Source organism: Bidens hawaiensis, unplaced genomic scaffold, assembly GCF_021521415.1.
Source record: "Bidens hawaiensis isolate Kalapana, Puna unplaced genomic scaffold, B.hawaiensis_p1.1 tig00017168_1, whole genome shotgun sequence".
In the NCBI taxonomy this organism is placed as follows: Eukaryota; Viridiplantae; Streptophyta; class Magnoliopsida; order Asterales; family Asteraceae; genus Bidens; species Bidens hawaiensis.
Genome location: NW_027492600.1, coordinates 218,055 through 234,077, shown reverse-complemented (window position 1 = coordinate 234,077; position 16,023 = coordinate 218,055). Strand labels below are relative to the sequence as shown.

Below are 16,023 nucleotides of genomic sequence, written 5' to 3'. Positions count from 1 at the left end.
TTAGCTCAAGTATGACCTGGGACAAACCAGACTGCGGATCTTGAAGCTCAACGAAAGAACCATGATGCACACAAACAAGGAGTAAAGCAAGCTTCGCGAAACAGAAGAGTTGGGCTTCCGGTCATGTGAATTTACAGAATCGACCTCACTTTGTTCCAGCCCGAATGAGAGAACAATGTCGAGATGACCATTTTTGCCCAATGACCAGTCCAGCTTGCTTCCTGTGAAAGTAATATCTCTTATTCTGATCATGCCTGTAGTAACACGGACTGAGGTAGAAGCTTGTGAAGCAGCAGCCAAATATTTTGCAGATGCAAATGCAGGCGGAGCTGATATGTTTCCCAACATGTAACTTGCCGTTTGAAGAAATGGGTATGCAAAATCTGCCAACAGATTAGACAATGTACTAAATCAGTAGATGTGTCAAAACAGGTGAGCTAACTAAATATACGCCACGTGGCATCTGATTTGACATTTAATAACACTATTGAAAATTGAAATATAAAAGTACAAGAAAAGATCCTTTTTTCGATCTTGTATATAATAAATATTTTCAGTTTCACAATAACATTTTTAGCATATATGGCAGCTAGCATAGGATTAACCGATGCCACATCAGCAATTTACAGGTAAAATACTAGAATCAGTTAGAATGATGTCGGTTTGCTTTGCTCCAGTTTCATTCAGTCTTAAATAACTAGTGTGTTACAGAAAAATTATATCATATCGGCAATAATCAGATCTTTAGTATTAAACAATTTATAAGGTTTTACGCATTGGCGATGCACTTTCAGCCCTTTAAAGAAAAAGCATAACAAGAATCGACACATCATACGTAAACAGATCAAAATCGCCACCTCTAGAAGAAACAAGAATTCTACTTTACCTGTTGACAAATCCGCGTCCTCTTGCTTTGAAGACGGGACAATATTGTTATTCTGTCCTTGTTGGCTTGCTTCATAAGTCTCCTGAGTTCCTTCCATGTTACCTGTTGCTGAATCTGAATGCTTCTGGTTTGAAGTGGAAGCAAAATCACTGTTTTGCACTCCAAACAATTCCTGGCTAACTTCACTCAATTTATGAGTTTCGTCATTTGGATTCTGATTATTCAAATACAAAATCATATTAGTTTTAACGTATGATCAAAACCAAATAAGAGAAGAAACTGAAGTGTAATGGTGTGTTTACCTCGAGAATATTCTCGTTATCTAATAAACCAAAACTGTATTCCAAGTTGTCCATTGGTGGCATAAGATACGATGAATACTCATCAAGCATGTCAAGGCCGGGTTCTGTCTTGACTTCATCGAACATGTCAAGGCCGGGTTCTGTCTTGACTTCATTTTTGAGGTCATCAGCTTCAAGAAATGAATTTCCATCAAATTTGAAGTCACCGGTAGAAGCATCAAAGAATGGTTCATCAAGCAGGTAATCCACATCAAAATCTTCAGTATTGCTTGCTTCATTAATGTATTCATGTTTTACGGATGTGGGGTCCAACTCGTTCTGTACCGGCAAATCAAACAACTTTGGTTCGTCTTCTTGGTCAGCCTGTGGTTGACCCTCAGCCTCACCAACCAAGAAGTTTTGTGGGTCATCAACAACTTCTGTGGATACATCGCCACTGCTGACATCATCGCCTTGATGGTATTCCAACTGAAGAGGATGCTGTTGTTCCTCTGGTACGTCTGAACCGAGAATCTGATCCAAAGAAAAAGAACTATGAATACATAAGATAATACACATAATCAAAACTGATAACAATTTTGGAAACATGTTTTATTTTGGTCATAACGTCACTTATATATTTAAATAGACAGATCAAATGGTGTTTGGTGATAACATCCAATTTACTCTTTTGAGTAGTACCTTTATAATCTGTTCCAACATAAGCTAGTTTCTAATAATTTGAAATATCAATGTCATAGTTATATATGTAAGTTAAATAAGCCAGTGATAACTTCAATTAAATAATTATAAGTCAATAGACTTGTACGGTTAATTAAATTTAAATTTAAGGTAAGATTAAACGAAGGCATGCTAAAAAGATGACAGCTATCAACTATGCAAACGTTCAAACCTGCTCAAAGTCATCTGCATCCAGATACGCATCATCATCAACAGGCAATTCCTCAGCAAACTCTTGTTTGGGTACCATTACCAGCTCATCATCTTCCCATTCCTCATCAACAAATGGTGCCCCATACTGTTCACCATTTTTGGGCCCGGAACCACTCTTCCGGAAGATTCTACAAAGAACAAAGCCATCCTGCCAATCCAAATCCCCAAAAAGTTAAGATATACACATCCATAATCACATATGACTCATCAACCCTTCTTAATATATGATTACTTTGATGTTCAAGCCATATGATATGCATGTCTGTTTTTATTACATTAGAGTAAATCATCCTCACCTGGCCAATTCCAGCTTTTTCCAACTCCTGATCAATGAGCCTGTATTCATGCATAACCCAGTTTGTTCTCTCGCCTTTTGGTGCCCGACCAATATGATAAACCAAAGTTTTCTTCATGCCAACCAGTTGGGACCTATGGTAAACAGACCGGTCCTTCCCAGTAGTTTTCCAGTACCCTCGATCAGTTGCTCGATTGGTACGTGATCCATTCCCATACTTCTTATCGAGAACACTAAAAAAGTACCATTCAAGGTCTCTGGTCTTGAGTCTGGACAAACCTGCACACCAAAATTGACCGAATAATAGAATCATCAGGCCAGATTCTACAAAGTAAAAAAAAAACAATATGTATAACACAAAAAAACAATTCAAAGCATTTTCAAAATCATTGACCAGACGTATAAGATGACATATGAGTTTTTTTTAAGAATAGTAAAAAGTTCCAAGAATCGCCGCTTAGATTCACATAAACTCAATCCATATCTTCAAGATCATTCCTGGATTCGTAACTTCTTTTGATTCTAAAACATATAATTAACACAAAACTCATATAAATTAATAAAAAAACTCGTATAATTAACACATAAATCACATAAAAAGCTCAAAACAATTAACACAAAACTCATATAATTAAAACCAAATTCATAAAAATTTAAAGAAAATTCATAAAATTAACAAAAATTTCATATAATTAAACGCAAAATTCATATAAAATTAACACAAAATCCATAAAAATAACTGAATAATTGAGTAACCATCAGATCAACGATTAAGATATCAGTAAAAAACAATTCAAAGCATTTTCAAAACCGTTGAGCAGAAGTATATTATGGCATATAAGTTCTTTTTGAAGAATATTCCACTTAGATTCACATGAACTCCATCCATATCATCAAAATCATTCCTAGATTCATAACCTTTTTTGGTTTTAAAACATATAATTAACACAAATTTCATTTAACTAACAAAATATTCATATAATCAACACAAAATTGCAAAATTAATATAGTTAACAAAAAACTGATATAATCAAGTAATCAACACAAAAATCGTATAATTAAACACAAAATACATATAACTAACACAAAATACAATTTTGATATAATTAACACAAAATTCATACAACTAACAAAATATTCACATAATTAACACAAATTTCACATAAACAACAACAAAAATTACAAAATTGATACAATTAACACAAAATACAAAATTGATATAATTGACTTAGATTCATATAACTAACAAAATATTCATATAAGTATCACAAAATTCATACAATCAACAAAAAAAATTACAAAACTGATATAATCAACATGAAAGTCGTAATTAACACAAAATTCATATAACTAACAAAATACTCATATAATTAACACAAATTCATAAAATCAACAAAAAAAATTACAAAACTGATATAATTAACACAAAATCCAAACAATTAACACATAATACAAAACTGATATAATTGACTTAGATTCATATAACTAACAAAATATTCATATAACTAACACAAATATTCATATAATCAACAAAAAGTTTAAAAGATTGATATAAGTAACACAAAATTCATAACAATAACTGACTAATCGAGTAACAAAACACCAGATCAACGATTAAGATCTCGTTTCAACCAAAAACACAAAATTAAACAAATTAACAACTGAATTCACCTGGAAGATCCCACGGCTCGACTTTATAGACATCAACGTCCGAAATCGCGTCAAATCTGAACGTCTTGCCGCAAATCTTCCGTCTCAAGTAGTACCTCACGAGTTCTTCATCCGTCGGGTGAAATCGAAAGCCAGGAGCCAGCGAAGAAGCCGTGGCTGGTGCCGAATCGATCATTACCGCCATTGATTGAGAGAATTAGAATTGGAATTGAAAAAGTGTGTGTTGTTTGATTGGATTGGATTGGATTGGATTGGATTGGATTGGATAATTAGGGTTTCATTGATTGTTGTTATTGTGAATGTAAATGTAAAAAGAGGCGAAATGAGTCGGTCTATATTGACGACTTTTATAATTGAATTATTATTTATATGATTTGTGATGAGAAGTTGTTAAATAAATGGATGGATGCTTCCTAGAAGGAAAGAGAGACTTTATGAACCAACTCTAACTAAACAAACCTTTTTTTGTTTTCTAATATCCTTATATTTTTCTTAGGGTGTGTAGATATATAAGTGTTTTAACTAGGTTATTCAATTTAAAAAGGTGTTTCAATTAAGTTATTAATTTTTATATTTTGTTAATTAAAAGTTTTAACATGTTTTTTTAGTTCTTTTCTTTTTTGTTTCACATAGGAAATCTTTTTATCTTTTTTTTAAAGTTGGCGTTGAGTGACGACGTGAATTTTATTTTTTGTTTTTAAATTTTAATATAATTAACGTTTTTTTAAATTGTTTAAATTTAACTACATATATTGCAAATTCCGACAACCACATCTTATCCTCCATTTCTTTCTTGATGCACAAAAAAATCGTGAGACTTGATTTGAAGATTTAGTGATTCGATTTGGAGAAAATATGCATTAGTGGCCTAATTGAAACACTTTTAAAAGTTGGTTACTATTCTATGAGATTTTTCTTTTTTTTAAAGGTTTGTTTGGATAAAGATTTATAAGATTACACGTGTTTGTTAGCTTTACTTGCTTACTTAACATATTGTATGTTTTACGATAGAACAAACTAACACTAGCACTATGGTTTTTACTGTTTATATATTTTTTTACGTGCAATACTTTGCTTAATGTGTAAAAGAGGAAGATGGTGGGAAAGATGTATTTGCGATGGAAGAGGAAGCAGGGTGGGATCTGTGAAACAGGTGAGAGATGAGTCACTTATGCGGTTCAATTGCAGTTGTTTAAAATTCAAATTTCCTTTGATATGTATTATAATTATAATAAGTGGTATCTTTTTAAGTGTTTGTAATCGCTTTTTAACGATGACTTGTTTCGAATCACTTTCACGTATCTAGCATTAAAGACTCATTTTATCTCAATGGTTTATGTTTGATTTTTTTTTTTATTAATTTTTATGATTTACGACGGTTTTGGGTTGTGTGATTATCTTATTGATGTCAAATAATTAATGTTGGAAGCTAGCGCTATGAGGGATTAGCTTTGTAGAGATTTTAAATCCGCCAATATAATTCTCTAAGAGAGTCACAATCATTTTGAAGACAAATATGGCGTGCACCACAACGGTATAGGTGGTGGTGGTGGTTGTTACAAAATCTAGCAGTAATGACGACAGACAACGATTGTAGGTGGTTTATTCAATTGCATCCAACTGCTATGAAGGCTCCAATAGTAAGTTTAAAGATGTTACAGTCGAATGTGAATATTATGTTCAACTTGATTAGCCTTCGATTTGGATCGGATCGCTATAAATCTCATTTATTTTTTAATTCAAGAATACATCAAATGCGAATTTCCCTACTATCTAGCCAATGTCATTTCGTTAATGATTAAAATAATATAATTTGAATGTGTTTAGTATTTTTATCAAGGAGATATGTCGTTAATATTCGTTGCAAGTAATTACGGATAAAAGTTACAATATAATCCAATAAATATAGAAAAGAGTATGGTTAAAGTGTTAAACATTCCAAAATATTGAATATTCAAAAGTCGGAAACTATAATATAATATGGCATATAATGTTTTAAAGTTGATATAATGGTTGTTACTTTATTCTTAACTTGTAAAAGATGTATTTGATGTGGTAGGTTCCATGCTTCACATCCACGTTTCCCTTTTACTTTTTGTTTTGTTTCTTAATCAATATTTTTACTATTAAGTGTATATAATTTGTAAAAGGTAAAGTAGAGAATAGACCAATCAAAGAACCAATACTGCTTTATGAACTAAACGAGACTTAACAATTAAGATATATGAAATATAGACGTCCAATTAATACAGGTTTGGATACTAAAATCCTAAAATTCAAGGTTTTAAATATCAAATTCGATCAAAATACGAATAACAAAATAATTATTTTAGGGATATAGAAAAGACTGAAAGAGTTCAAATGCATAGAAAAGTTAAATAACAGCAATAGTATCAATGATATTTAAATGTAAACAAGTTCAAAATATTAATTAATTTATTCATCATTATCAATATATCATCTTGACGTGTACGCATATATACGATGTATATTTATTTGTTTTTAGCTAATGTAGACTTTCTTGTAAATATAATCATTTGTTTAACTTAATACTTAATTGACATATAAGATGGTGAATTGATAGCACCCTCGTTATTTGAATCCTGTTTCCTCTTTTTCTAATCCGGCCCAAACAGTTAAAACAGTTTAACCTGGTTTTGAGTAAAATTGACCAGTCTGTTATAAAGCAGCTCAACTGATTTGAAATCTGCTAAAATTTAAAATCTCATATATTCGACAAGACATGTTCCTTTCAATTGATATGGTTGCAAGTTGACAAAACCTGGTTATAGTAAAAGTTAAATAAAGATGTAAAAACTAAATTCCACATTTGATATGTAATTTGATTAATAAGTTATTAATTACCATGATACTTTTGAACGGAAAACTAGGTTAATGTAAATGAGTAAAGTATACGACTTCCCACATGACACATGTGCCGCAGTTCATACGTATCTTTTTGGATTAACCTACTTGTGTTAGCCTTCAATGTAGGTAATCTTTCCTTATTTGTATTATAAAGGGGATGATAAGATATTAAGATATGCTTTTAATTACTAAAGATAAACTTGCAAAGCGGTTTACTTGTGTAATTTATTTATCTAATTTGTTATTTTTATGTATAATCGTTTAGTTTGTGATATAGTTACTCACTCGGTGAATATATTAGACTACATGGTACTGGTTTGATATTTATATTTTTTTTCTTATTTTCCTCCCAGTCGCCTTTTCATTCTACAATGGCAGCTGTTGGCGTCATCATCCCTTCACCAAAGCCGTTAGGTGCCTTGATTCCGCTTGGAACGCTCCTACACATGTTTACAACAAAGATTCTTCTTTCGAATAACTTGTCAATCTTCTTATGTATAAAGAAATTCATGGCTACATAGATGGCAACATTGAATGCCGCACCAGACTGTGGCGTCACCAAATTCCAAAATTTATTATCTCACATGAAGTTGACCAACAGGTTCCATTATTCTCCGATATCTTCTTAGCGAAAAACAATGATTTAAGCTATTGGCCTGGCTAGTCTGGTGTTTTCTTAAAGTTGTTTACGCAGGATTTTTGTGACTACATACGACAACTATATAAAGGTATTTAATATGTTCCTGACTGTGGGTAAAAAATAAAAATATGTTTGTCACTAAGCGACGGCTATTGAACACCTGGTTGACAACATGAACAAATCCTAGTGGTTCCTTTGTGGCTAGTGTCCGTATTTGGAGACATTATACAATGTTCTTCGGGTTGCTAAATCCTGACCTTTTTGTGACTTTCTCAGTCAAGTAGAAGGCGACAAGTTACTAAATTAATCACCGCATGGCTCGTCCGTTCTATATGTCGCCTTAATTGTTTCACACATGAGCGTAGCAAATCTTAGCTCGACGCTCGTTCACATATCACACTTGCAATACTAATACTTACTTTGTATGACACTAATGTGTGTAATTATGTATATGTATAGTTTATATTTTCTAGAGAACTTGTTTTACACAAATTATAGTTTTTAATTTATAAAATGATTAATAAGTCAACCCAACTACACACAATCAGCAAGTGTACCTATCATATGACAGTCTAGTAATTGTAAGAATCAAGTATCAAACCAATAGAATGGAAGCTCATGATACTCAACTTTTGCTATTGTTTAGTCAAATCTGAATGTAGACAATGAAGTGGTAAAATAACTTTTCATAAACCAACATAAGAGGTTGAAAAGTATTCAATCAAAGATGGGTATCACTTTGGATTCGATTCCCTTTCATGTACTCAATGATATAATAACATAGACAAATGGTGTGATGATAAAAATGCAATACATAAATGAATCCCATTACGGTGGTTACTAAATCATATGACCTTTTGGAAAGATAGAATGATAAAACAAACTAGCCACCTCGAGTCATCAGTCATGCAATGAAGATCAGATGGCTGGTTTATGCTTTTGCAATAAAGTCAAAAGACTCCAGTTAGGGTTGTTAAACCCCACAACTCATCACAAAGCTAGAATGATAAGACATGCTAATCACCTCAAAGCCGGCATTAAAGACATCTTGAACATCACAAAACTTTTAAGTATGAAATTACAACTCAAAGCTAGTTACTTGTTAGATTATCTTAAAATAAGTCATGATTTATTTATTACGCTATGTTACAATAACCACTAACCTTCACATTCTCAATAATTTGAGCTAAAGTTTTGCGAACCATGCACTAGCTAATAATAACAATCTAATAATGAATATTCGTTAAGTAACAATCTAATTGTTTCATAACCCTACTATTCACGTTCTCATATGATCTATCTTTTAGTGTTGAATTTGTATATTTACATACAAGACTGGCACATTACTAATTGGTAGCCTCTTAAACACCTCAATCAGTAGCATTAGATGCGTTTGGTTTACTAGAATGAAATATCTGAATCAATCAGCAAACATTTTTCACCTATTGGTTCAAAATCTCTTAATTATTTAGATCTCTTACTGGTTTAACACTTTACTTGTTCAGAGGTTGCCAAACAACCCCTAATATCATTTATCTCATACACACATACTCAATTATACATCTAAATAAAATACCAGGACTCGCACGGGTTTAACATATTCATTCAGTTTGACCCTAACTTTGTAATCATGTCATTGTCTAATGTTTGTATGTGTGTAGTGATACGATATATGATTTTATATTATTTGAATTTAATATACTAATTAAGTTTATCTATTATTCAGTTTCCTTATTGTATTATAATTAGGTTTTCTTATTGTTTAACTTTTTCCTATTTTTATGTCTTTCTTTTCCTATAAATTGTAATCGTTTCAATATGAAAAATAATCAGAAAATTATCTCAAGTTTGGTTTCTCTTCTTTTCTCTTGTTCTTGGAGCCTAACCCACTCTACGGGTCTATTGGGAGATTGACTATCTCGAATCGGCCTCTATCAATTTGGTGTTTTCATTCATCGTCCTCATGCCTCCTTAGTCGGTGAAGACCTGATCATGGCTTTGGTCGACAAAATCGATCGGCTATTGATTCAACAAGAATCAAGCGCCTCCCAAGCCAAGTTCCAGTTTGACTCCCTCACTACCACCATGAACCAAATAACCGCAAATCTTACCGCCACCCTCAACAAAATTTCTAGCACATCCTCGCCAATAACCGGCCTCAAATCAGAAACAACCCTAATACCGGCACCGACCCCGCCCCCATACCAGTTTATGTGACATCCCTCGATTTCGGGTCAAATTGTATTTATTTTGTATTTGTTTTTATGTTGTAAACCGACCCGATTTATATCCCGAACATTTCAAATATATAAAATATTGGATTTTATGTTACTAAAACATTCCCGCTTGTCTAATTTGAAAAACCCCTTTTACAGATTCGAAAACGGACTTAAAACGCTCAAGATACATCAAAAACGAACTTCCGGACGCGAACCGACGTGCTGACCAGCAGCAGATCAGCAGCAGCTCCATTTTTATTTTTTTTTTGTTTTGTGACTTGTCTTGACCCCTCTTGCATGCAAACCTTGATATCACACCCCATGTTTGACCCTTTCAACCCACCCTATATATACACCCCTATCCCCTTCATTAATCCTTGCTCATTCATCTCTTTCTCTTCCAATTCTCAAGCATTCAAAGGTGTTTTTCATATTTTTTTGGCAGTTTGACTTTCCAAAGTCAAACTAACCATAGTCTTACATTATAATCAACTTGTTAACACTTATTTATACTTGAAGATTGTTATATAACATATATATAATAGCACCCTTTATACCTTCGGTGGGCATTTCTCCGGTCTTGGTCGGTTAAGTGTCCGGCCCATAAGACAAAGCTACATGGAGGACTCGTAGTAGTCCTTGATTATATATATTTTCCACATCTAACTATCAAACTTGTTATACTTGTTTAACTTCTGCTCATATTAGTTCTATTTTACATTTTGAGTTCCATGGTTATGGGTTTGTAGAGACTAGCCTCGGTTATTCCGTACATAGCTTCAAACCGGAAGCCGAACTCTTGTTTACTAGTTTGTTTAAATAGTTGTATAAACATGTTTTATGTAAGATTTGAATTTCTAAAATCATTTTAATTAGTTTCATGGTTATGGGTTTGTAGAATCTAACATCGGTCTTATCCCGAAACAAGATCCGAACCGAAAACCGAACTTTCGTTTAAAGACTTTGTTGTTAACTTTTTGTATGTAAAACTTTGGTATTATTATTTATAAATTATTTTACAAGTTCTATGATGTTTGGACATGTGGTAACCATTCTTGGCCTTATTCCAAGATAAAAACCGAACTAAACCAAGTTTACTCGCTTAAGACACACAAGTGTGTTTTTAATCATTAAAGCTTATATATTTCTTTAAAAATACTTTATAAACTGATTTTAATTATTTTCACAAAGTACTTGGAATGTTGAATCAAACTTGATCTTATAACAAAGTTTGGACCGATTAAACCGAACACTCGCTTAACGGACGTTGTTAGTTCTAAAACAATAGAACTACATACTTGGTTAATTCTCTTTAAGATTTATTGAGTTATCTCGTACATTTATTATTTTGGGAAAGTTGACTTTGGGTTTGGTCAAGTCACCAAGACCCGAACCGACCACCCGAACACTCGTTAAAACCCGTTTTAGTATCTATATTATAAAGGGACTTGTTTTCTTGCATTTTTACCCACCTTATTACTTAACATAGGTTGAGTAAAATTAAGGGCTAGATACTTTAACCCGGTTTCAAGCAAACTTACATTTTTAAAGGACTATTATTATTATTTCTTAAATATTTACATTTTAAACCTTAAACTTTAAATTGTTTACATTTCTTATCATTTATTTTCGTTTAAAGACTTCCAAGACAACTTTTCTAATACAAGACTTCTTCTCCTTTAGGCTTCGTTCGTTAAACTCATCGTTCCGGTTAATCTCCAAATCATCAAATATTTCAAGTTTATTACTTGAATGTGAGTACTTTCATCCCCCGTTTTCACTCTTTTATATTTTGGGGATGACATTGCAAACTTATTCAAATCCAAATGATTTATACTTGAGTCTTAAACCACAAACTTTATTGTATACTTTACTTAAATAAATGCTCGATTTGGTGATTATATGCTTATATTCTTGAGTGCTAATGTGTTTACCGCTTTTGGATGGTTGATTCATAAATCCGAGTATATCTGGCATCCCCTTATAGAAAGGTGTCGTTAATGTATTCTTATTAACGATTTCATACAAAATCCGAGTATATTTGGCATCCCCTTATAGAAAGGTGTCGTTAATGTATTCTTATTAACGATTTCATTTATCTAAATTGTTGCTATTATTTATTGTTTTGTATACAAGTTGTGGAATTTCATATTATATATTTATTGTTCAAAAACTATGAAATTGCTCACCAACCTTTGTGTTGACAAAATTTATTTATGCAATGTTACATGTTTGACTTTAGGTTGACTCGAGGACTTGAAGAAAAAAAAAACGTTATCGAGGCTATTAGGATATTAGCAAAACGAACATTATATTATTTACTATGATTTGAATTCGGTTATTGTATGAACAAGTTATGTGACTTTTTGTGTTTTTATGAATTTAAATGAGTTGATTAAATATTATCACTTAATAGTGTCGTGTGCGATGAACAATCGGTTGCGCCCCGACGTTTCCGTCATGGTCGGGGTGTGACAGTTTACACCACCAAACACCCTAGGGCTAGCCCCTTCCAAAGTCGATAATGATCTCCCTATAGTTGTTGTAAAACAACCTTTGGTCACAGGCTCTCCTAATGGAAACTCAAACACTGTTGCAAAGGGTGTCAAGGGCATCACTGGTTTGTGCCATGTGAAAACCATGCCACATGAGGCATTTGGATCATATGAAAGAAGTATACAAAATATATACCAGTGTCCAAATTGCTGTTTTTATGTATTGCAGTTTTCAATAACAAGGTTAGATGGACAATTGCTAGAGGCACCGAGCAAAGGTGTAGCCTTCCATCTGGAAGACGCAAATGACCCGGATAAAGAAACATCCACAAGAAGCAAGTGGCACACACCGTGGCAACCCATTGAGACCAACCCATATGTTGTTGTTCGGCTTGAATGGCGACCACCGTGGTACACCGCCAAGCTTTTTCGGTCTCCATCCTTGAGGACAAGGACGTTTTGAAGGGCAAGGAATTGATACGATATAAGATTTTATATTATTTGAATTTAATATATTAATTAAGTTTATCTATTATTTAGTTTCCTTATTGTATTATAATTAGGTTTCCTTATTGTTTATCTTTTTCCTATTTTTATATCTTTCTTTTCCTATAAATTGTAATCGTTTCAATAAGAAAAATAATCAGAAAATTATCTCAAGTTTGGTTTCTCTTCTTTTCTCTTATTCTTGGAGCCTAACCCACTCTACGGGTCTATTGAGAGGTTAACCATCTCGAATCGGTCTCTATCATGTAACGAGAAGTTGTCCCTTATCTTTCTCAAACCTACAATTGCTAACAAATCACAATTTAATTGATATTGAAGCAACTATTACTAAAACTTTGGTGAGACTAAGAACTTTAATATATATTATTTTATATTCCAAATTAGAACATGTCCATTCGAATTAATACTAGCGTTATTTAGCGTGGAGATTGAGACTTATATCAGTATATGGGTACCTACAATCCACGTTATCTGCTTTTTAGATCCGAATTGTTTTTTAAAATGCTAAACAAGTAGAAACCACTTTTCCTATGGTTACCATTTATTTATCATAAGATATTAAATAAGTACATTTTCTATTATTTTAGTGTCATTAGGCATTTATATTAAAGGGTACATGTTTTAATCTCACAAAATGATAATTAAATTGATTTTGGGGGTGTTTGCCGTTAAAAACTTAAAAACAGTGTACTTTTTTTATAATATGTATTTGTTTTTCATTTTTCTTCGAAGTCTTAATACTTTTTCTTCTATATATAAAATCAAAATACTTAACTATGTGAAGAAACACTAATCTACCCCGGGCAGATTACGGATAATCTGGGGGTTAAATAGATGTTTCCCACGAGGGGTTAGATCCGGCAAAGATGGTTCTTCTGATAACCTGCAAAACAGACACCGTGAGCTCGTCACTGAGAAGGGGGGGGGGGTACCTCCTTGTGACCACCCTCCGGCGTGAGAATCAGACTAGATTGCTCTTGAATATAAGTGTATATTAAGAGAATGACTAGAGCAGATATCAGGTAATATATCAAGATATGAAATATGAGATAAGATACAAGATGATCATACCATTCCAAGGTGTTGGAGTATTTATAGCCGAATGTAGGTTTCCAAGAAGGTACAGCCGGCTGAATAGTGTTCCTGTTCTGCCAACTGTGGGCTACGCATATGCCATGCTGGTAGTTGGTGGGTAGGCAGCGGCTGATAGTGACCAGGCCGGCTGTGTACTATTCCTGTTCCACCAACTGCAGGCTATGCACGTCCTCCGACAGGTTGGTGAGTAGGCAGCGGCTAATAGTGACATACAGTACAAGAGCGTGCTGCTCGTTATACTGTTGTCAGTGAGCTGTCGTATCTTTGGTCAGATCTTTTGTCCATACCTCGTCAGGTACAGTACAAAAGATCCTCCCGTATCGTACGGACTGGCTCATTTGGGCGGGAGTATTCCCGGCTTTGCTCATTCCTTCTTCAGGTGACTACTGAATTATTATGAGTTAAGTGCCTTGTGCGTGTAGCCTTGCTGCGCGGGTAGCCTTCCCTGATGGCTTGTATCCGCAGCTGCGGGAACAGGCGGAGTACTTCACCATTGGGAGGCTTTTCCTGCGGGACCAGCTTGCGTACTGCGCGTAAGGACGTCACGTCTCTGAGCATGGTGGGTCCTGCGGATCCAGTTGGTCTCTGCGCAGACGTCCCTTAAGTCTTGCGGGTTCAACCGCGCAGACGTCCGTTAAGGAGTCTTGCGGGTTCAACTGCGCAGACGTCCCTTTTCAAGGTGAGTCTTGCGGGTCCAACTGGGCTCTGCTGGAACCTACCTCTTCACTATGGAAAAAGAGAATATAAGCATGTCCAGAAAATATTTTATGATGAAGAGGATTAAACTAGAAAGATTTAATAAGTGCTAGTATAAAATTGTCAATGCCAATATCTAAAAAATGTGAATTTATGTGGTATTCGAGTATTAGAGTTTATTCTTTTTTTCCCTCCTATCTCTCTATGTGGTTACCGCGCCCAGATCTTGTTTGATCGACATCCTCCTTCCCCATCGTTTCTTTGTGTTACGGGGTTCTTATTATACTATAAAAATAGATAATTATGCATCATTGCATCATGTACCAAATAAATTAAGTTCATTTATTATGCCTATATGTTACATATATTGAATTTTTGGCAACTCATTTTGTATATATTGATAGCACGGTCCATTTGCATTATTGGTGTAGTCCTTAATGTGGATTGAAAAGCAACTTATTGACCACGTGGTAGTTGGCTCTTCCCTTTGCGTTAAGAAACCGGTAGTTGTATATATTTCTTTTGCCTAATCAATTATTATTTTTCACTTCACAAAAAGGATTTTTGTCTTTGACTAGAGTATTTGTATATACACACACATAGAGATGCCCAAAAAAACCGGTTAGTGAACCGGTTTTCCGGTTAAAACCGGAAACCGGTTTTTTTTAAAACCGGTTATAAACCCGACGGTTAGGGTACCGGTTACATCATCAAGCTAGAAAAACCGGTTAGAAAAAAAACCGAACCGGTTAGGGTAAAAACCGGTTTTTTTTAAACAAACCGGTTAACTGGTTTTAAAACCGGTTTTTTTTTAACGTTGTATAACGGTAATATTACCGTTTTTTGACCGCTGGGATGCGTTTTTTGACCGTTGAATGTTGAATTTTAAATGAATTTTTAATATTTGTATTTTTAATGGTCATCATTATTTACAAAATATAAAAAAAAACAAACGTTCGTATTTTATATCGCGAAAATTAAAAAAAAAAAAAACCGGTTCATAAAAAAAAGTTAAAAACCGGTTCTAACCGGTTACAAAACCGGTTAGACCGGTCCGTTTTTTCACTTCAAAAAACTGGTTTTAAAACCGGTCCGGTTTTAAAAAAACAGGTTGGTGAGATCAAGAAAAAAAACCGGTTTGTGCACCTCTACACACACATATATGGGTGTGTTTAATACATAACTCACTTTAAGAGGGTGTTTGGTTGAGCTTTTAAAACTTGCTTATTTGCTATTTGTTTGTTGAAAAGCAAAAGGTGTTTGGGAAAGCCTCTCCAAAGGCTTTAAATTGGAGCTTTTCAAAAGTGGTTTTTGCTTTTGTAATTATAAAAGCTCAACCAACACCCCCTAAGTACAATTTAGAACCACATAATACTTGTACAGTTGTACGTGGTGCTAATAAAAGAGAGAAAATAA

The 16,023-nt window shown here is 33.7% G+C and overlaps 1 protein-coding gene across 2 annotated transcripts; it reads right to left on the bottom strand.

Annotated features, from left to right (window-relative positions):
• LOC143553385 (NAC domain-containing protein 53-like) lies at positions 1-4,271 on the bottom strand. Of its 2 annotated transcripts, XM_077043393.1 has the most exons (7): positions 4,088-4,271; positions 2,418-2,695; positions 2,081-2,269; positions 1,303-1,701; positions 1,189-1,266; positions 887-1,100; positions 1-383 (listed from the first exon to the last, which is right to left on the bottom strand). In XM_077043393.1, exons 1-7 carry the CDS (start codon positions 4,269-4,271, stop codon positions 1-3), a joined length of 1,725 nt encoding a protein of 574 aa, XP_076899508.1. The 2 variants fall into 2 exon arrangements, with proteins under 2 accessions (XP_076899508.1, XP_076899507.1); XM_077043392.1 differs by having other exon boundaries at positions 1,189-1,701.
• Between the last annotated feature and the right edge of the window lie 11,752 nt (positions 4,272-16,023).